The sequence below is a fragment of the Lepisma saccharinum genome, chromosome 17, assembly GCF_977018435.1.
Source record: "Lepisma saccharinum chromosome 17, izLepSacc3.1, whole genome shotgun sequence".
Classification (NCBI taxonomy): Eukaryota; Metazoa; Arthropoda; class Insecta; order Zygentoma; family Lepismatidae; genus Lepisma; species Lepisma saccharinum.
Window position 1 is genome coordinate 45,629,600 of NC_139245.1, and position 21,968 is coordinate 45,651,567.

Sequence of the window (21,968 nt, forward strand, 5' to 3'; positions counted from 1 at the left end):
CGTCGTGGGTAATCCCCAGCCTGCAACGCGTGGACTCGCTATGGATGATAGGGATACAGCAGATCATCATGAAGGACACGCCACACTGTCGACTGTGATACTCCCACTGCACGTGCAATGCTACGAGTGCTAGTGGACGGTGTGTCGTCCACGCGAGCAAGTACATCCCCCTCGACCGCCGCGGTGCGCACATGTCTTGGGTAACCGACATGATGGCCTGCACGTAACACACCCGATTCACCAAGGGTACGGTGCACGTTCGAAAACAACCTGCTGTCGGGTTGTCGCCTCTCCGGATACCGTCCGCGATAAAGGCGTGCAGCTGCTCGGCCATTGCCATCTGCAAGGCCGTAGACAAAATGCATGTCCCCCAGTTCTACAAATGTGTAGCGTTCCATGGTACGGTGAGGATAGTGCCAATTATGCACTGTACTGCAGTACACAGGTGGCACACACACACACACAACGGCTTCGAAACAACGTACTCAATTGTCGTACGTCAAGCACACCACCACCGCACCGGCTCTTTCACTGACACGCTCCCTGACGCTGCACTTCCAATCAGCCCACACGTCCGCACGGCGCTGTGGTACAATCAGCTGACGTTCCTGAGCCACCCGTGCCTGTGCTCTTCACTACCTGACCACTGCCGTCAGGTGGGGCCATGTACTCTGGGGCCTTGTCATCGTGGAACACATGTAGCGTCCTTCATTCTTGCCCCATTCACCCACAACACGTACTTCGTCCGTCTTGCTCGAGCCGACGGGGAGCACTACGTACGATCGTGTGGTGTTTGTGTACACCAATGTGGGGTAACCCAGCAGTTGAACAGACGTGCATACCCTCACGTAGCTTCATTACACGATTGTCCCACGCAGTTTATCTGTCCAGCTTTGCTCGGCCCGGTCTCACACCCACGCGGCAGTGTGCGGCTGCGGTGGTGTGAGGCCACGCTTGGTTTCGGAGCGGAAGGCTGCGGCCGAGGAGGGACTCGAGTTGTTCGGCTGGGGTTGCGCTCGGAAGCAAGCAGTCGCGTCAGGTCTGGGAGCGGTGGACCTGGTGATCGGGATGGAAACATTCCGACCTCGTCCATTAGTGTCGTCCACCGTACGGAGTGGTGGGGTCCGTACGACACTCCAGCAGCCTTTCGCCCGCTCCCACCCAGCGATGTGCCTCCGGCTTCATTTCTAAGAGGCTGATTGGGCCCCATCACCACGTTTGTTACAACGTCATTACGGGGTACGTGGTCCTATCTGTACGTGCACCTTTCATTAGCAATAACCTCCTGTGCCCGTAGTTGCTGTGTTTGTCCTGCTGGCGCACGACCTCTGTGTGACATCCCCTCGGTGCTGCTACGGGGAATCCCTCGTCCCGCATTTGTTGTCTCCTTGGCAGGTACCATTCCCCGTCCGGTCCTCTTTCTCTTTTGTTGCACCGTGCTTTGTTCTTGCTGCGGTGTCTCCCCACTGTGTTTTGGGGACTCCCCTTTGCGCTGCACCGCCATCGCCGCCATTTCTTCCCCGAACCATGTACGCGTCTGTTGCCTGTCGAGTGTCACGGACCACTTTGCTTGCATTCTCGGTGTGTTTTTACATCGTACGTCGTCCTCCCGTGGTTCTGCAACCCCGCACTACTTTTCTCGACTGCACTGCTTCAGTCATGGTGTTTGTTTCCCGCTGTGCAATTGTTACTTCATGCTTCATAGCTTCTTTTCTCCCTACCGTTGTCGATCGCTACCCTTTCCCTTCACTTGTCTTGTGGGACACTCCTATTTCCTTTGTGGAACCCCATGCGCATGCGTTGCGCAGCTGCCGCCTAGTGTTTTTCGGATGGGCGACTTTGGTGTTCCTTTTGACTTCGTTTGTTCCGCCTTTCTATCTTCACTGGTACTGGCTGTACAGAGGTGTGAAGTTCATTTTCACACGTTTTCGGAGTTGTCTAGCTCCTCACGGAGGCATCTCTCGGCAAAGTGGAAGGGGAACTTTCGTCTCTATTTCATGGGAGGTATCTTTGGTTTTCGTTTGTACTATACCTTTAGAATCACCCTTGCATACCAACACAGGCACATCCGACACATTGTCATGGTTGTAGCACGGAAACGGTACGTTTCCGGACATGGGTTCCTATTCCAAATATTGTCTACTCAGTCCCCTCTACTTGCCCTAGAAGTTTGTAAGGGGAATTTCCGAGCACCCTGTATATATAATATATATATATATATATATATATATATATATATATATATATATATATAAAATAAAAAATCACTGATTTAAATCACTTTAAAGAAATAATTGAAGGGCACGGGTGTAAAACATGGTGGTGACATTTTGGTCAGTTTGGAGTAACAATGTGCATCGTGAAGTCCATCGTAAATGGAGTCGAATCGCACTCGAAGTGTTTCGTTTCGTCAACAGATGACAGAGCTAGACGTGTTGAAAGGTATGGTATCTACCAGTTGTTTCATGTAAAGTATGGTAAGTAGCAAAGATGGCGGCGAAACGACTGTTACTGTATTGCAACGTGTCTCAGGAAGTTTGCGAGTATTGAAGCAACAGCAAGGATGAGAACGAGTTAGAAAGTGTATATGATTCTCATAATGAGCCGTATTTTGTACCACCGACTAAGAATGAGGAGAATGAAGATGTTGCCAATCAAAAATGCGACTAAAACTGTGCATGGCCACGTACATTCTATTTCATGTAAAACGTGGTATCTACTGTAGATATTATTATTATTATTATTATTTATTATTTCCATAGGGTTACAATTAAGCCATACAACATTTCATTTTGAACAAAATTAATACAAATAAGGACTTGATGCCCTATATAGTAAAAAAAAAAAAAATATGCAAAAGCTACATCTAAGGAAAATGTGATGAATTTACATTAGTATATATAGTGTTCTATAGTAGCAATGAAATAAAGAAAGTTTGAGAGTTATACACATTTAGAAGAAATGAAAGTGTAAAGGTGTGTGGGTTTGGATATGAGTGTGTATGGAATTGCTGTTCGAAGTACAGGGATGAAAATTTTAAAATATATGTGTGTGGATGGGGTTGGTGAGGAGGGGGGGGGGGGGGTAAGCACTGAAAATAATATTACTGGAGTTAGAATTTATAGACATGTGAACGTAGAAGACGACAGAACTGCGCTTTGCTGGTACTGAGTTTGATCTTTGTCGGGAGTGAATTCCAGGTTACCGCTGCTAAGTACGAGAAAGACTTCTGACCAAATCTGCTTTTGTTGGGTTTGGGGATTACTAGGTCTCTATGTAAGGACGATCTGGTGTTTCGGGTGCTGAACTCTGAGCGGAGCTTAATCCTATTATGCAATGGAGATGATTTGTTATGTATGCTATGGAATACCTTATTCAAGTAGATGTAATGTATTCTCGAAGTGACTGTAGGTATATTGTAAATCTTGCGCAATTGTTGGGAATTATATTCTTGGGGGTGCATGTGTATGATTCTTAAGCAATTGCTTTGGATAGTTTCAAGCTTCTTCAGATGAGTTATGTTACCGCCAAAAATAAGACTAGCACCATACTCGAATACGGGACGAATAAATGAAAGGTAGAAATGTCTACTCAGATTTCTATTAAGATATTTACGAATTTTTCGAAATATGCAAATATGGTGATAGATTCTACGAATATAGTTATTTATTTGATAATTAAAATTTAGCTGAGGGTCGATAATGATTCCGAGATATTTTAAATGATTGCTCAAAGGTACTCTGGCGTCATTAAGGGTAATATCTATCGTGTTAGCCGGGATTCCCTTACCGGTGTGAAGCACCATGGCCTTCGTCTTTGCAACGTTAAGTTTCAGGTTGATGCAGCAGTAGTCATAATCGCAGTTTCGAATTAAATTTTACTCTCGTACCTGGATGTGAACTGCGATCTAGTAGAGAAGCACATACTTTTCTTCTACTAGATATAAATAACTGTAGTCACATAGAAATTCGTTTGATTTTTAATTGGGTATTCGCATTTAAGGCTGCTTTAAGATACCATGCCTTACAAGCAATGTATTACACTTAAGGAATAGGCTATGTAATTTGATCTGAATCATATCAATTATTTGGAACAGTTTAGTTTTTTTTTATAAAATATTTCTTTCATAAAACTGTAATGCTCATTTTAAAAGTTATAATATTTTTATGGTGGACCCAATCACGAATTTGTAATTTAATTAACTTTCGTGTTTATGATATGTGTCACTTTGATGAAAGAAAATTATTTTATTTATTATTCATAAGAGCTAAATATCAGTGAAAACTATTAAAAACTTAAGCCCTGTGTACATTTGTAATCATTCTTTACAAACATATCAAGTTAAAGAAAAATACAACAGAAAGTTACAAGGTCATAATTGTGTCTTCATTGATTTGCTTTAATTTACTTCGCGTCTTCTGTCACATTTTGGCTTATTTGCGAAGATATAGATGACTGATGATGATATGATGAAATTGATGAATAAGTACTCAAAAACATCCATTCTCAGGCCGGGATTCGAACCCGGGACCCCTGGCGTTGTAGCGTGATTTCCTATCCGCTCCGGGGGCCGGTAATTGTTATCTTGAAGATAGAGATTTAAACTAGGGATTGCCTTTTCGAAAAAATGTGTTTCGATTTTCGAAAATAAAATTTTTCTGTTTTCGAAAAAAAAATCGTTTTTCGATTAAAAATAAAAAAAGGTAAAGTGCTCCCCTGTGCTTAGCACCACGCCATGAAGGCGTATAGGGGATGTGGGAGTAACGCCCCACACTTTCTTGATCCGGTCGTGAGTGGGGGTGATGTGATCAGCATCACGCCCCTGACCGCCTTTACCCCCCAGGGTTTCCCCCAGGTACCCATGTTATTCGACGCTGGGTGGGCGCCGGGGCCGCTTCCATTGTTAGAAAAGTTCCCGGATTTGAACCGGCCGGGGATCGAACCCGGGACCTTTAGCATGGTAGTCAGACGCGTTACCGACTGAGCCACCGCGGCCAACTTAGATTAAAAATAGTTTTTCGTTTTCGAAATAAAATTCGTTTTTCGCTTTTCGAACAAATTTTCGTACTTCCACTTTTCATTGTCGAAAAAAATGATTTTTAGATTTTCAATTTTTTTAAAAAAAGAGGTCATCTCTATTTTATGTATAAATTGCTAATTGAATCACAAAAATCTAATATTGCCATTGTATGCAATTTGGATAGTCTACGTAACAGCTTTGTATCAAGAGAGGCTTGTGAATCGGGTTCTGCTTGGCATGCTGAGGTAATAAATAGAGCCTCTGTGTGTGTGAAGTAGATATGTGAAGCTGAAAAACCGCTCATATATAAACATTTTTTTTACGAATATTGATCACCACATAGATGTAAGAAAGTTATTTTTAATCACAAGCATTCACAACTTATTTCTTTAAATACTAACGTAATAAAACGATGAAATCTACTTTTCTAATGGTGTTCATTTCAGTCATAGACATAGGAAAGCAAAAAATTGTTACAATACGTAGCTCAGGTTATTGTGTATTGAATAAAATTATTATTATTATTAAAGGATTTCATTTTTGTGTTACAAATTGTTAGCTTGAATAAAGCGGTATCTGATCACTCATTTTGATAATATCGTTGCATGTAAAGCATGGTAACTACAATTTCTTGAACAACTCTCAAACATATCGCATGCAGCACCAACGAAAAAAAATAATTCGTTGAAATATCATGTTTGTATGATAGTAAACATACAAGTGAATCATATTTGCTGTAAATAATTTAGAAATTTATTTTAATTTGTAAATCAGATTTTTTTGAAACATCAACTTTCAATATCTCGAAACGTGCATTTTGCAACTTACCATGTTGTACACCCGACCCCTTCAATTTATTGAATAATGTACATAAGGATTTTTTAGATATCGGAATCAGTTTTTGGTGAAAGTACATTAATCTCGTAATCATTTAACGGTGTATATTAGGCTCTAAGAAAGGAAACAAAATATATTTACTTATGGGGTGAAGCTCATACGAAAAAAAATTGTAGTGTAAACTGTAAACACTTAAATTTATCTTGATTCAATAATTTGTATAGGCAAAAATAGCAAAACTTTTGTGTAGAATAGTATACAAAATACTAATCATATTGCGTAAATAGTGTCATTATCATTAAACTGTAAATAAATATGCCAACTTATAATTTGCAAACTATCATTCAAAAAATCACCCAAATTCAGCTACAAAAACTGCAAAAAATATTTTAAGTTGTAATTATAGAGTGCATCCAGAATGTCTTATTTTCACTGGAAGAAAAGTTACTGAAAATATTATTATACTTTCATTAACATACTCAACAAATATTTTCCTAGAAGTTCCACATAATACAGTATCAGAAACAGATAAATGTATTTTTACACATATTTTTTTATTTGTTTTAATCAAACTGTTCAAATATTTTACAGGGCCGTTTACCAGAAAAACCCTTTCTATAAAAATCACCTATATCTATGGTGCCAAAAACCATACAAGCAATTTTCCGCGTGCTTAAAAAAGTACCCATTACCCAATGGAAATGGCTGTTGTTCAAACACAATAGGTGATTATTTGTAGCTCATCGAAGTCTAATAAAATAAATATTAATAACGAGTAATGATCAATTGATTCGTTATTCAGTAAAACTTCTACTGCAGAAGGTAACACGTGTCCTAAGTCTGAAGGAAGGTTGACATGTTCCATATCTGAAACTATAAAAACGAATAATACTAACGCGTGGGGCCTACATCTAAATTCTTGATGCTTGCGTTAAAGGTAAATACAAATATTCTCAGAATATGTTTTATGTAAATAAATATGCCAACTTATAATTTGCAAACTATCATTCAAAAAATTATTCTGAGAATATTTGTATTTACCTTTAACGCAAGCATCAAGAATTTAGATGTAGGCCCCACGCGTTAGTATTATTCGTTTTTATAGTTTCAGATATGGAACATGTCAACCTTCCTTCAGACTTAGGACACGTGTTACCTTCTGCAGTAGAAGTTTTACTGAATAACGAATCAATTGATCATTACTCGTTATTAATATTTATTTTATTAGACTTCGATGAGCTACAAATAATCACCTATTGTGTTTGAACAACAGCCATTTCCATTGGGTAATGGGTACTTTTTTAAGCACGCGGAAAATTGCTTGTATGGTTTTTGGCACCATAGATATAGGTGATTTTTATAGAAAGGGTTTTTCTGGTAAACGGCCCTGTAAAATATTTGAACAGTTTGATTAAAACAAATAAAAAAATATGTGTAAAAATACATTTATCTGTTTCTGATACTGTATTATGTGGAACTTCTAGGAAAATATTTGTTGAGTATGTTAATGAAAGTATAATAATATTTTCAGTAACTTTTCTTCCAGTGAAAATAAGACATTCTGGATGCACTCTATAATTACAACTTAAAATATTTTTTGCAGTTTTTGTAGCTGAATTTGGGTGATTTTTTGAATGATAGTTTGCAAATTATAAGTTGGCATATTTATTTACAGTTTAATGATAATGACACTATTTACGCAATATGATTAGTATTTTGTATACTATTCTACACAAAAGTTTTGCTATTTTTGCCTATACAAATTATTGAATCAAGATAAATTTAAGTGTTTACAGTTTACACTACAATTTTTTTTCGTATGAGCTTCACCCCATAAGTAAATATATTTATAGGTGTAAATCTTTTGTAGAAAAATAAATAAGTGATAGGACAACACATGCCTTAGCCAGGGTTTGAACCTGGGATCTCTGTCTTAGTGCGTTGCGCTCACCACTCCGCCACGTGGGCGAGGCATCAGTGAAATGTCGAATAGAGATTATAAATCTTCTAATATATAAAAATGGATGTATGTGTGTATTTGTATGTGTGTGTGTGTGTGTTTGTTTCGGCATAACTCTCGAACGCCTGGAGCGATTTCAACCAAACTTGGTATACATATCACTTGCAATCTTGAAAGAAATACTGTGGGGGGTATGACACTCCTGGCACCTCTAGGGTGGGTGTGGGAAGGGGGTGACATGTAAAAATAATCGAAAACGACCGATGTTAGTGTGGAATCCATAGTTTTTGGGGTCTCTAAGATGAATAGTGACACTTCCAATGCCGTTCAACTTCAAGACACCCCTGGCACCCCTAGGGGTGGGGGTGGGAAGGGGTTACATGAAAAAAATAATCGAAAACGACCGATATTAGTGTGGAATTCATAGTTTTCGGGGTCGCGAAGATGAATAGTGACACTCCCAATGCCGTTCAACTCAAAGTTCATTTTATACTATAGTTAGAATTCACTATTTTTCTGTCTAATAGAAGATTGGGAAACGCCGGGTAATCAGCTAGTATATTATATTGAAGACACATGTATACTTTTGCCGATCTCAGTGGCAAAGTGGTTAGCACAGCTCGCTACTACGGTAGGGGCCCCAGGTTCGAATCCACATCTAGAGATTAGCCAAGAGTGGTAGAGAAGCGAAGTAAAACATGCCAAACCAATCAATTGGGCGTACACTTTTGTGGTATATGTTTTCTTTCGTGTTCGAACGATTCCTTTTAGCACCAATGCTTTCCTTTTTTTTATTTCGTCAAACAAATGCTCTTTTTTTGCCTTCTATCTGGCCATTAGTGTATGCGTGTACACAACATTCCCCCACTTCCTTGAACTTCCGTGCCAGTTGATGGTAAATATTCAACATAGAGTTTACGAAATACCAATCAATAAATGTCGTGGCTTGGGATTGAGTTTCATAACAATAGCACGAGGAGGGTATGTGGTAGAACGTTACAAGGAAATGAACGTATAGCTTTCCCATGTAAATAGCGCATTGATATTGATATTTATGATAATAGTTGCATGGTTGTTAGGGTGACAATCAATGGAACAGTTCCGTGAATGATCGATTCCGACTGTGTTTGCTCTTCTGAGCTACCTGTTGGGATATCCGTAACTGCACTGGACGACTTTATAAACACATCAAATAGTGGCGCATATAAGATTCATGGGACTTTTGCGTTTCTGGAACTAGAATTACCAAAAACTGTGAGACACTCGTTTTTAAGAAGTAGGATAGAGGATATTTGCCTATTTTTAAATGTATATAATTCAAGTTCACGCAGAGGAACCGTGGTTTTCATTTGAGACCAGCCCGTGCGCCTTTTTTATAATAACATGCTATTGTTTGTATAAATATTTAATTCAGTTTCGAACTTCAATGTTACATAATATCAGTTATGTGTCGTTTGCGCCGAGGCTTCTTATCGGTTCATTTCCGCCGTGACATATGTCGAGACCTTCCTTGGCTGGTTTTCCCACAATCCAGTGTGTCATCACCGCCGCGCGCACATGTGCCACATGGTGCATAGTGCATAAAGTGGACTTGAATCATAAAATGAAACGTGTGTTTAGGACGTTGCAAAGCTGTGTTTACACTGAAATGTTAAACATATCCAGAGTGTCAAATATGAGTTTACTTATTTCAAAAGACGTTACACAGGATTACTTGTATCAATTTTATTCCACAACACAAAATACATAAATCAGCATCAGCCTATTAACTATTGTTAAAATATTGCAAGCATTCTACAAGTACTACGTAAATGTACCCTTGGGAAACAACATAAATGTGCCAGTCTATTGCACTTAATTATTAGACTATACACTACATAAAATCGTCAAAAACATTATAAATACAGTGTTATTTTTTGCAAACATTATACAAGTAATAGCTACGTATATATAAACACAATATTTCGATACACTTGCACAACAACAATACTAACGTTATTTGAATTCTTGTAAGTATGCAAATGCTCGAAGGCATCCTCGAAGATCGCCCGAGCTTCTGCACTTCGAAAGAACACATTCAACACGTTTGTCCATTTCGATGTATTAATATTTGTGTGACAGTGGAAACACGTTTCTTAACACCTTAAGTACTGCACTTTCAAAGTGTAGCTTGATCACTTTCGGATTAATCTCAGGACAGTAGTTCTTAATGAATGAAAAGTATATTTGATAAGTTCTTTCGGTTTTGTCCGCAAGTAAAGCATAAACTACTGGTGCTACGTTAGTAGCAGTATTCGTACTACCGATGTCGATATGAAGGGTATTCAACTGATAAAACTGTTTGGAGCAGACGCCAAATGTGCCATCTAAAAATACGGTTTCTGAGGCTGCCAAAACATCTTTGGATCCGACACTAGCAAAAACTAACAACCGCTTTCCATTTTCCGTATCGTCAAGGTGAAAAAAATGGAGAACCGTCATTAAAACACTTCAAAGATTCTGGTAAAGTGAGATGATCTGCATCCGGTGCATCTTTTTGAACACCTAAAATCGATCTCCTTTTTCTGTTCAGGGCACACTTTTGTCTGTCGTAAACAGGAACGTTACCAGCAATATCAAAACCTCGGTCTAATCATTCATGCATTTCTTGTCGGAATATTTGCCAAACAGGCGTTAACACTTCTTCACGAACTCTCTTCTTGCATTTCGTGAGTTTCTTCTAAATTTGAAGTCCAACATGGTCTGGCATACATGTATGTTCCGGGATGCGCACAATTCTTCCATTTTTGACGATTAACACACCTCGACATTTAGGATTATCCTTTTTCTTGTAGATTCATTTATCAATCACCTTCCTTTTCAATCAAAGATAAACACAGCTGCAGCTGGGCAACGTCATAAACACACGTATGCGCGGCGGTAATGACACTCCGGATTGTGGGAAAATTCACCAAGGAAGGTCTTGACATATGTCGCGGCGGAAATGAACCGTTAAGAAGCTTCGGCGCAAGCGACACGGACTTATGGCCAGAAAGGGGGTAAGCGGGCGGACGCTCACTAGAAAATATTTCCCCTCCCGTGCTGCTACTAAACGCACGGCCATGCAAATAGGCGGCTGGGTAGAATTGCGCGGGTGCCACATGTGGGAAAAGGAAAGCGAGAGCGGGACAAAAGTCGCTGGTTCCCGCGCACTGTGTGGCAACGTCAACCGGGCTGCGTTGACTAGTTCGAGCGTCAGACCGACCTCTCTCCGGGTCACTTTTGTGTCATCCCTGACCTTTACAGCATATACTGTGAGTTTGTATCTCAGGCTGCACTAAGTACTTGAATGAAAAGCATGAATTTAGTTCACTACACAACACAGCCCATATCATTCACAAACATTTATCCACGCCCTCACTCCCCACACTACTCAGCGACCAGCCTTGAAAGAAAAACGTTCCGCGCACCAAGGAAATGAACTCAACATGATTCCACTTGAAGTACAGAACAAGAATACCTGGCAGCTGGCATTGTCCTTTGTCAGTTGTCAGTTCGGTTATTTTTAGGTGCGATCATAAGCATAAACCATAAATGGACAGTCAACAAACTCCCCAACTTCCCCTCACCCCCACATCTTCTCTGGCTGTTTGAAGAGGTCAGCGGCCTCTCCGTTTTGTCCTAAATTTAGTTGGCTGCAAGTGGTGTGTTTGGCCCAGAGTGGAAATTTTTCTGTCACAAGCAACCAGTTTCCGTTTTCCTCGCTCCCTAAATTCCCCGTTCCTGTGAAGATTCCACGCTGGGAACGGGGGTTCGCAACACTGACAGCATTTCTGCTAGAAGACTGCCATCCTAAACTCACGGGACACCTTCCGCGTTCAAAGAAAGCGGCCAAGATTGCCAACTCTTAAGAAGTTAGTGTAACAACTTCTAAGAAATATGTGTGCCAACTCCTAAAACACCATCATCTTCTTATTAAAATGAACAATTTCATGCGCACTTTCCGATCGATGTTTCTGCTCTTCTGAGCCTGGACTTCGCAGATATCCTAGATAGCCTAGAATATACGCCTCTGTTAGCACTGTACACCGCTCTACATCCTAGACGGAGCAGACACCTAATACAATACGTGACACCAAATCAACGAAGTGGAGAGCAGATCGGTGTTGCACTTTGTAACCAACTAGACAGGCTAGTGCAAAGAGAATAAAAACGTGCAGCGATAGCAGCTGATTTGCAGTAAAATCAGAGGTCTGTCGTAGGTTCCATTCTCACCATGCAACGGTAGTAAGTGATGGCAACAATGCAGACAGCAACGCGTAATAATCTCACTCCACAAAAATTTAAACAAATAGACAATGGCTTTTGAAACAACGAGAGGAAAGAATAGCGTCTGCCAAAAACAAATAACTAAGAATAAATATCTTGAATTCCACCTAAAACTTAACAACTTTGGCTTCACTACACTGATTGAAATAAAATTACGCCATTCTTTACAATGTTTGAAGGCGATTCAATTTACTGGTGTTTTATATTATGAAAATGTTTTAAACGTGCCGTTATTTATACATCTAGAAATATCGGCATATACAGTTAACGATGATAAAGGCGACTATATTGGGGAAATTTATAAATTTGGCTGAATACATTAATATATCTAATATTTATAAACTTATACAGTGCCTTTCACGGTCAAATCGTCCGCGGAGCGGCGGCAAGCGCACCTGGCAGCGAGAGCTCGTCTGCCGGCAAACCGGATGCAACATCCGCGTAATTGGAAATGCTAGTTATGTAATGAAATAAGCTCGTAAATTACATGGACAGTTAAAGTTAGAATAAACATGTAAGTTGTCACAAGAGGCGTTGGAAATGTTCTCCTTCTACATCCACACATTTACGGTATCTTTTTTTTTAGCAAATTTTCACTAACACGTATCAGTTTCTCTTCCGAAATTGCTTCAATTTCTCTCCTGATATTTTCTTTAAATTCTTGTAATGTATGGCTTCAGGTTTAGAAGCTTGATAGCTCGCCACACAGACAACTTAAAAATGTCTGTTTCTTGTGCGAGGGGCGGGAGATTTTTAAGGATTATGTTCCAATCGTTCTCTAACGTCGTCTACTTTCTCCTCAGTAAGCACACCTTCGCTTCTTATCAAGGACAGAGCCCGTTTTCCTAAATTTGTTCACAAGTTTTCGAACACTGTCTCTGTGTAGTAATGACTTAAGAGTTGAACATAACAATTCATTGTTTTAAATTGTACGTATATGTGGCATTAGTAGACTGCAGAAAAGCACCAGTAATACGTAAAGTAAAACAAAACCATTTAAACACTTGGTAACACCTTAACACTTCACAAACATGTGCGAACTAGACACTCTCTGGACACTAAAGCACTAACGCGTCCAGTGCCAAGGTCAGCGTACAGCTATGGATCTAAATGCCGGACGACTCGATCGTGAAAGGCATTGTATATGAGTTATTAACTGTAAAAAAGTGAAACTATAATAAACTACAACAAGCATGATAGAATATGCTAACCATTATATACTAATACAGTAAAACCTCGTTAATCCGGATCCCGATAAGCTGGACTTCGCTTAATCCGGACATGCAAAAAAAAAAAAGAAAAAAAAAAGAATGCAAGGTTTTAAATGTGGCTTGAAGTCAACAAGAGAACTTCCCAAAGAAAAGGCAGTGAACCACTGATGAAATTCTGTTTCCCGCAGACTTTGTACTGTACTGTATAGTGTATTTAGGCCTATGCCCTTTAAATACACCACATTAAACGTGCTTTGTTGCTATAAACGGAGTCTTAATGCACTTTCTACTGTTCTTTTAGGATATTTCAGTTAATCCGGACTTTCGTTAAACCGGTCAACTTATCCCCCATTAGTCTGGATTAACGAGGTTTTACTGTATGTGTTAAATAATAATATAACAACGCACTAATGGGCAACTCGGGGTCATTACAACCACCAACAAAATAAATTTCACCTGAAGACGAGAGAAGAGTGTAAGAATAAGTATAGTTTGGAAAATGTCCAGTTAACATTGCATGCTAATGTAGAATTATTGTTACTAACATTCAGAGAACTTGGGTGCCTTCTCCGAACCGTCGCCGAGTAGAAAACCTTGACTTTCTGTTGCAAAACCTTCGCGTGCTCTTGAAGTTGGCTTTGTACCCCCATGCTTCATTTATTTACTTTGTCTGTGTGTCCTTTCCACCATTTGACCCGATCAGGGTGGCTGTCCCTACCCCGTTTCTAGTCTGTGTGCTCCAGGAGACTTGATCAATGTGTTTGCTTCCCCCTATCTGACAATATATGCAAATATCCTGCTCCGTGCTTCTGCCAAGGATAAGGCACGCTCCGGGCTTCATTATTGAATATCAGCGCCTGGGCAGGCTCCCGTCTTTGCGTGTAACCTTGCACAACCCAGAGGTTCCCCTGTTTAATTAATGGAGCAGAAAATGTGTCTTCTTTGGTATTCATAAACATCCTGTACTTGGGTCAGTTTTCCTCCATGTTATATTTTTAATTCGGTCACTTGTCATCTTGGACATAGGATCAGTCGAACGGTACAGTCCATCTGCCCCACCCCCCTGGTCCCGGAAATTAAGGTTGTCTGTTTGATTTTGCAAAAGAAACAAATAATTTTTAGTTCTTGTTTGTACAGTCGCCAGCAAAAAATGGGACTCCTAGATCCTGAAATACACGTATTCCTGAAAGGCGTTGAAGTCGCCATTGCAAAATTATATTAAAATCCACTTATCCCTGTAGAGTTAGGCAACAGCATAGCGTCGTGCAGAGAAGCCAGTATTTGAGGATCTAGGTGTTAATTTTTTTGCCGGTGACTGTACCTAGAGTCGAGCCAAGCTTTCTTCCGGAGCGGCACTCGTCTTTCTGGCAGTGACTCGCTATTCCCGCGTTTATACCGCTGCCCCCTGTTTGAGCAACAAGCAGCAACCTTAGAATCCCATCTCCCCGAAGCGGCCAGCAGGGAACACATAACCGTTCTGCGTTGTGAATGGGTGCAGGAGTTAAATTGACTCAAGCATAAGCCCGCAACGACCAAAGAACTAACTTTGAACCAATCAGGTTGATCCAGTTACCATGGTGACGGGAATTTCTTGTGGTATACTGTATTGCCAAACTTTTGCCTCGGAGCAAGAGTTCGGCATCCAAGTTTTTTATATATATATATATATATATATACACACACAGAGCATTCCCTGACATTCGCTACGAGACTCGGCGGAAAGCGGCCCGGCATCAGCGCTTGTCTTTCCCGGTAAACGGGTTCGCGACAGTCGCTAGAGTCAGCTATTAAAATTACAGTTTTCATATTGTGTACTAAGCTTGACTACAGATGGTGTTGAAAATGATCTCCCTCTGCTGAAATACATTCCTGGCATCTCCGAAGGAAATTGGCAATTACACGTGCAAGTTCGTTTACTGTAATTCTTCAAATTTCTCGTACAATAAATACTCTCTTTTTAACTCACGGATGGTGTGTGGATTGTCTTTGTATACTTTATTTTTTAGATTTCCCCATATTTCTTTCCACTTTTATTCAGAACTGACCCTGTTATTCTAAACTATTTTGCGAGATTTAATATAGTGGTCCTATGTGGAACGGGAACACCAGGAAATTTCGTTTCTTGCCTCCGAGTCTCGTAGCGAATGTCAGGGAATGCTGTGTATAAAAAGTCTAACGACCGCCGCCAGATAGGAAACGAATGGGTCTCCCATTCTCTGCCTCACCCTGAACTGCTTGCAAAGGGGCATGTTGACAGCAGAATGCGTCATTTACCACTGGGCAAAAATCAGGCCTGTGGCAACACAGCTTTTTGTACTTCGAGACTCCCACATCTGGAGACGAAAAGTCTGGGTATGATCTTTGGTTTACCTTGTCATCTGTGAGTAGTCATTGAACACAGGATGTGTTTGGGGATGGTTATGGCGCAAAGGACATGAACATGATGCCTGGTGGGATTATTTATCGGAGGCCAAGGCTCCTGGTGGTCGGGGAAAGACCTGTTTTGGGGTGTGAAGTGCGAGGGAGGATTATCTTTGCGGTGGCCCAGGCTGCACCATGTCAGACCAGTCTGAAAGGTAGGTACAGTCAAACGGCAAAGATAATGTTAAGCAAATTGTCCACCGCTATTTTCATTACTTTTTAATTCTACATCCTGTGTTGTTTTAAGGAATGAAACTATGTTGGTTCGAACATTGTTGTCCGCTTATTGTCTTCTTTATTTCAATTCATTGTCATCACATTGTGTAATTCAGACCGAATGAAAATGGTGGTGGACAATTCGCCTACTGTTTCTTTCGCCGTTGGGTGTACTATAAACACCCAGAAGCTCAATTCGTGGGAATGTGGCGCCTGGAAGTGTGATGTATGAACCTCTCTAGGCAAGGACGTATTTAGGGGGTCCAGTGGGTTCTGACCCCCCGAGAGGCTTACCAAGTACTAAAATTAAATAATGAAAATATTAGCATTTATTGCATAATCGATGGTTATTAATTTCCTCTTAACTTTTTAGAAGGCAAAGATTATATTGGGATCATACGGCTTTGAATGACATTACAAAGAAGATTTATGTACACCACTACTCAAAATAATATGCATAAAATATTAATCAGAACCGTACTTTTTTCCAACTACATATAACATCATTTTTTGTTATTCTATAAATCTTCAATTATTCATCTATTTGACATTAATTTCATTGCAAGGGCACTTCTTTTTATGTAAATTATTCCGATCTTAACTACAGGTACGCTACGTAATGAATATGCGCTGTTATATTACTAGTCTTATACAGTCTTTTTACCTATGCGTGTAAAAATAATATAATATTAATTTATGTATTGTAATTAGTATTAATTTGATTTAATATAATTATTTTAATTTAAACATTATTATTACTATTATTATTATTATTATTCCTCAGACACTTGGTTGGGACCCCTCCCTCCCGAAACACATTTCTAGAAGCGTGCCTGCCTGTAGGGTGTTTTCGAGTAAACTGTTTGTGCTGAGAGTCTCATAAAGTCTCCGTTTTTTCCAAGGTCGAAATCAGGTCACTGCTGGAATTTTCTTACTTTTGGTTTATAGAAATCGATGAGTGTGTACAAATATAAATTTTTAACCAAGAGTATTCTTGAAGAACTTATGTTGGATGAATTGCTGTTGTTTAGTTCTTCAGGTTCCTGTGATGCTGGGTTTCCATTGATCTGCAACCAGTGAAAATTTCGTTAGTCAACTTCGAAGTGGAAAGATGATGGATAAGTCAGAAAGTTGTGTAAAAACATTCTGAAAAGATGGAAATGAAATGTTATTATTTTCTTGCCAGGACTGGAACCTGAAAACGCATTCACTTCTTCCTCCCACCTGGGCCGATCTCAGTGGTGGAATGGTTAGCACATCGCGCTACGACGCAAGGGTTTCCGGGTTCGGATCCAGAGCCGGTTTTTGTTAGTGTCTTTTCATCATGTTATAACTCATCCTCATGTTAGCGATTAGCCAGAAGTGGAAGAAAAGAAGTAAAATAAACCAGATCAATCAGTCAATCCTCCCGCATGGTTTATTTTTTTTAGGACTATTTCATGCATGTAAAGTTTGTTAAATTGTTGAACTTTCAGATGAAAACATTACACTTATGTATTACAGTGGCGTGCGGTGACATTTTCCGTTGGTGAAACAGATCTCGATAAATTAAGAAAACCAAGAATTCATTTCTTCTATGTGGTACGTTATACTGAAAAAAATTAGCACTATACCTGATATTGTTTCCTTAACGTCTCTAAGGGGAAAGATGAATGTCCTGGCACAGATATTCGAACTTCAGTTGGTGTGTTGTCAAACGTATTTAATGCAACAGACGATCGCGGGTGATTGAAACAATTTTCACGATTTTCACATATTAATTCACAAATCCACTTGGGCGCTACGTAGTTTTTTTTCGTAGGAAATAGTAAATAATGCGAACCAGTGGCGACGATTAGGCGGCAGTTGACCCCTCCCACTTGTTGCCCCTTACTAAAGTTTTTGAAGCTTTCGGTTTCCAGTTCCACATAACCATTCGAACTTCCCGTAGTTGAGAGGTGGTTTGAAGCCATTCATTTCAGGAATATCTGGAGTTGGACGTCCACTTTACACTTCTGATTTCACAACGCACACACTCGCGCATAGAGAGAGAGAGAGGGGTGGAGGAGAGTGCAAAAACAAACAAAGCAAATAGAAATTTACACGTCCGACAAATCTCGCAAAGCACTCGTAAAAAATGTGATCGCTGCCAGTGAGTGCTACCAATCCTATTTCGCGGATGTGTGTATGGATGTGGTAGCTGTCTTAATAGACTGAACGATCTGAAACGTTCATCTTCAGATAGAATATGTCATACGTATGTCAGCAATCATATGTTTGTGTTTCGCCTGTGCATTAAAATTTAACTCGCTTGGTTGATATGCCAGAACGCTGGCAGTATACATTATATGTGAACATTTAATCGTGCCGTTCGCAACACTGAGGACATCAACCGACTGCTCCGATGGCACTCTGGCTTTCTTTCAGCCCTTACCGATTGGAGAACGAAGTTTCCTTCCCTGTAAGGTACCCCTCTCATTGGAGGCTTCAAGGTCGCCTATTTCCAGAACCGAGAACTACTTCCATTACCTTGCCAGGGTGATGGGTTGCATGTTTTGTTAACACTCCACAAGCAGGTGTAGATGGCCACTTTCCCTCAACACGCTTGAAGTCAGGTAGAGGACTACAATTCGACAGACTTTGGGATGGTCCCACATCGGAAAAGGACGAACCTTGAAGGTAATAGGTAAGAAATAATGAAAAATTGAAAGCTAAAAGATGTATATTGTAACTGTAATGCTGTGGGCCGGCCTTGCTGTACTGGAGTACATGCGCATGATGTATTAGTATATTCTGTATCAAATCCTTCTAGAATGATCTGCAATAGTTATTAATTGCTTTATTTTGCTTCGCTTTTCTACCACTTTTGGCTAATCGTGAAAATGAAGAAGATGAGTGATGATATCATGAAATTTGATGAGTGGACAATCACAAACACCCATATCCAGTCCAGTAGCGCGATGTGCTAAGCACTCCACCACGGAGGCCGGCTGGGAATTTATTTGAAAGTACGCAGAAAAGTCAGAGAATTAGCCTTTGACAACTAACTCTCTAGACTTCTTAAACCCGAAGGTTTATGGCTGCAGCAACAATCCTTCCATCTGTGGCTATCCTGTGCAATATCAATTCAATCATTTCCATCCTTACCGATTTCCTTTAGGCCATCTCAACGTTATCCCTTCATCTTCGTCTTGGCCTTCCTACAGGTCTCCCAACAAGAATTCTGAAAATTCTTCTTTTCTCTACCATTCGTGCCACATGGCCTTCCCACCTAAGTCTTCTTGATTTAAGCTTTTTGCAATAAGTGGAAATTCTGTGGTGTTTGAGAACAGACTACGCAGCAGAAATTAAGAGCGCCAACAATACTCTGCCTGGCACGGTATTCAACTGTAGTTCATAATGTTGCAGTTTCTTACGTGGTTCTGGTTTGCTTGTTACGAAACACATAAGTTGCCCATGTACCGAGATCGATTCAGTGAACTGTACACACGAGACTGGAAGATTCAGTATACCTGCCTGCACGCACTTTAATCGCACCTTGTTACCGCGGAAGACGTTCACGCACTTCTGTTCCGTGAAAGAAAAGGAGTCCAGGGTTCGATTCCGACTTGGTGGGCCAGGGTTGCGTTTTGGCAGATGAAGGAAGCTATCCAGGTGACGGCCATTATTGATCCTGAAGGATGGTGCGCGTGCGCCGGCTTCGTGGGGGAGGGGGCAAACTAGGGGGGAAAGGGGACATCGAGCCCGGGCAGCAGCGAAGGCAACCCAGGACCCTCTCGTCAGTGTACGTGCGTGCGCTTGTCCATGCAAGCAGACAGCTACCGGTACAACGAATATTCGCAATAAGGACCCAAAGGGGAAAAAGATAGAGCTAACGTCTCTGCTTTGCCGTGCGTTTTGCCCAGATCTGTGTCGTATCGCGTTCGTTAATTGTTACTCCATGGCCGGGCCGTTGAAGACGTAGTCGCCATGGCAACCATATCTTCCGAAAGACAGGTGAGTAACATAACCCCTACCCCCTGTTCCCACAGATATGAGCGGTTTTATTGTCTCTGTTTCGCCCTACCCAGAAATTCACCCGTCTGCCTTTTCTTGTCCGTATGTGTGTTGCAGGAATGCCCCTCTCTACCCCGCTACCCTTACCGAGATGGAAAGATGAACGGACGTCGCTTTCTACGTCATCTGTTATCATACCCCTGACCTCCTTTTGTGTTTGATCGTACGCTCACCGGAGTGCGATGCGAAGCGCCGTGGCCGAAATTTTGGTTGAGTCGCAACTACGATTCGTCGACTGCACCAGTGACGAAACACTGAAAGTTTTATACGCGATTCACAACTGAAAGTTCTGGGTTCGAGTTTCGAAATTTGCATAGTTGTCCCTTCATTAGTTTTATCTAATCAATATTCTAAAAAAAGTGACGCAAACTAAGAAAAAATACTAATCTAACAATCGTATGAAATTACCCCTTTGCCATTTCCTCGTTGTTGTGTCTTAAGAGTTTGATGTTAAATCTTTGACGTACCATTACAATTAGCCTATGAACTTAACGAAGAAACTAGTGGACGTTTTCGTGTTCAAGTTCTGATCTTATGAGTGTCCCTTTATCAATATCATACAATCACCCTTTTTGTCTACATTAACCAAAAGTTTCAGAAGAGCAACGGAAAAATACACTGAAATATACCCTCACCCGCTGTTGGTTATAATCTTTCCATACATGATTAGATGACTTGCTTTGGCATTGTGAATCGTAGATAAACCTTAGTTTCCCTAACATACACACACGTAATCAAGGGGTCCTGGATTCGATTTCCGGTGGAGCCACATTGCACATTTCCTCTTGAAATTGTGATTCAGTCCCGATTAGCATATTTGTGCTTAGAGTGGAATTTAAAAAATCAAATCAATCTATCGTACACGATATCAATTTTTGCTCAGAATATTCGTGTTGAAACACAAGCAAAAACATTGCAGAGAAAGTTCAACACGAGCAATTTTTCCCTGCTCGTTTTCATAGTTATGTGCTCCTTGTAGTCGCCAATCACTAGTCAGTATATCATAATTCGTAAAAAGAATTACCCAATCATGTGCATTCTTAAAAGTTAATTTGTGTCACGCGACACATTATGAACTTATGTTTGTAGTACTACCACCTACCTTTATACGTATATCTAACTTCTTGTTCACTGTCAGGCTTACGCTGTCGTCGTGTTTTCAATAGGTACCCCGGTGGAAGCACATTGTATACTAGTTCGGTCATATTTTAAACCGTAGATCCAGTCCTGAATAACATATCTGAGGAGAAAGTTGACTTAAAACTAATTTTGACAGATGTGTTTGTCGTTCGTTGTCCTACATCTCTCAACATTATATCTCGATCACTTCCTGTTACAATCCTTAAATTGGCAACACCTAGAGTAGCTAGTGGCAGTCCTAGGTTAGCTTCACGACTAGAGTATTAGTGTTACACATAGTTTTTTTTAAATAAGAAAAGTATACGTAAATTTTCGAATTCGTTGAATCTTTACCCTTATAGATAGATAGACGATATGGTTGTTCACTATCCGATGAGGTAACTTTGTGTAAAGCGATCAGTATACTGACAGAAGATATTTGTATTTTCCTTATTTCATGTCGTCTTCCCGTATCTGTTGCTTAATCGCGACGACAAGGATGAAATGATTTAAGTTGGCGGTCACCCACACAGAGAAATAAAACATAATTGTGAGTTACATTTTCTGATACTGAGAAGAAGAGAATTTTATACTTTGCAGCCTAAAATAGGATTGTTAACTCATTATTTTCAAGCAAAGGTAGGGCACACTATACCCAAAATATAATAATTTAAGTCAAAATGTAGTGCACTTTCATTCACAGGAAATAATATTACTTCAAAATGTTAGAAAATCACGTAAAATGGCGCATTCTCAGTTCAATAATAATAAAGTTTTATAGCGAATTCTTGAAGACAAACATTGCCAGACTTGTGCTTAATATAATAACCCTATACTTCGC

At 40.2% G+C, this 21,968-nt stretch overlaps 1 protein-coding gene across 3 annotated transcripts in view; it reads left to right on the forward strand.

Annotated features, from left to right (window-relative positions):
- Positions 1-21,968, forward strand: part of alpha-Catr (alpha-catenin related) — a 717,773-nt gene that overhangs the window by 433,056 nt on the left and 262,749 nt on the right. The window contains exon 1 of one of the 3 annotated variants that reach the window (XM_083139398.1): positions 19,780-19,948. The exons of the other annotated variants lie outside the window; for them this stretch is intronic. Coding sequence (XP_082995524.1) covers positions 19,922-19,948 — 27 coding nt within the window. The 5' untranslated portion in view covers positions 19,780-19,921. Of the gene's footprint in view, positions 1-19,779; positions 19,949-21,968 lie in introns of those variants that run through there. 3 annotated transcript variants of the gene reach the window in all.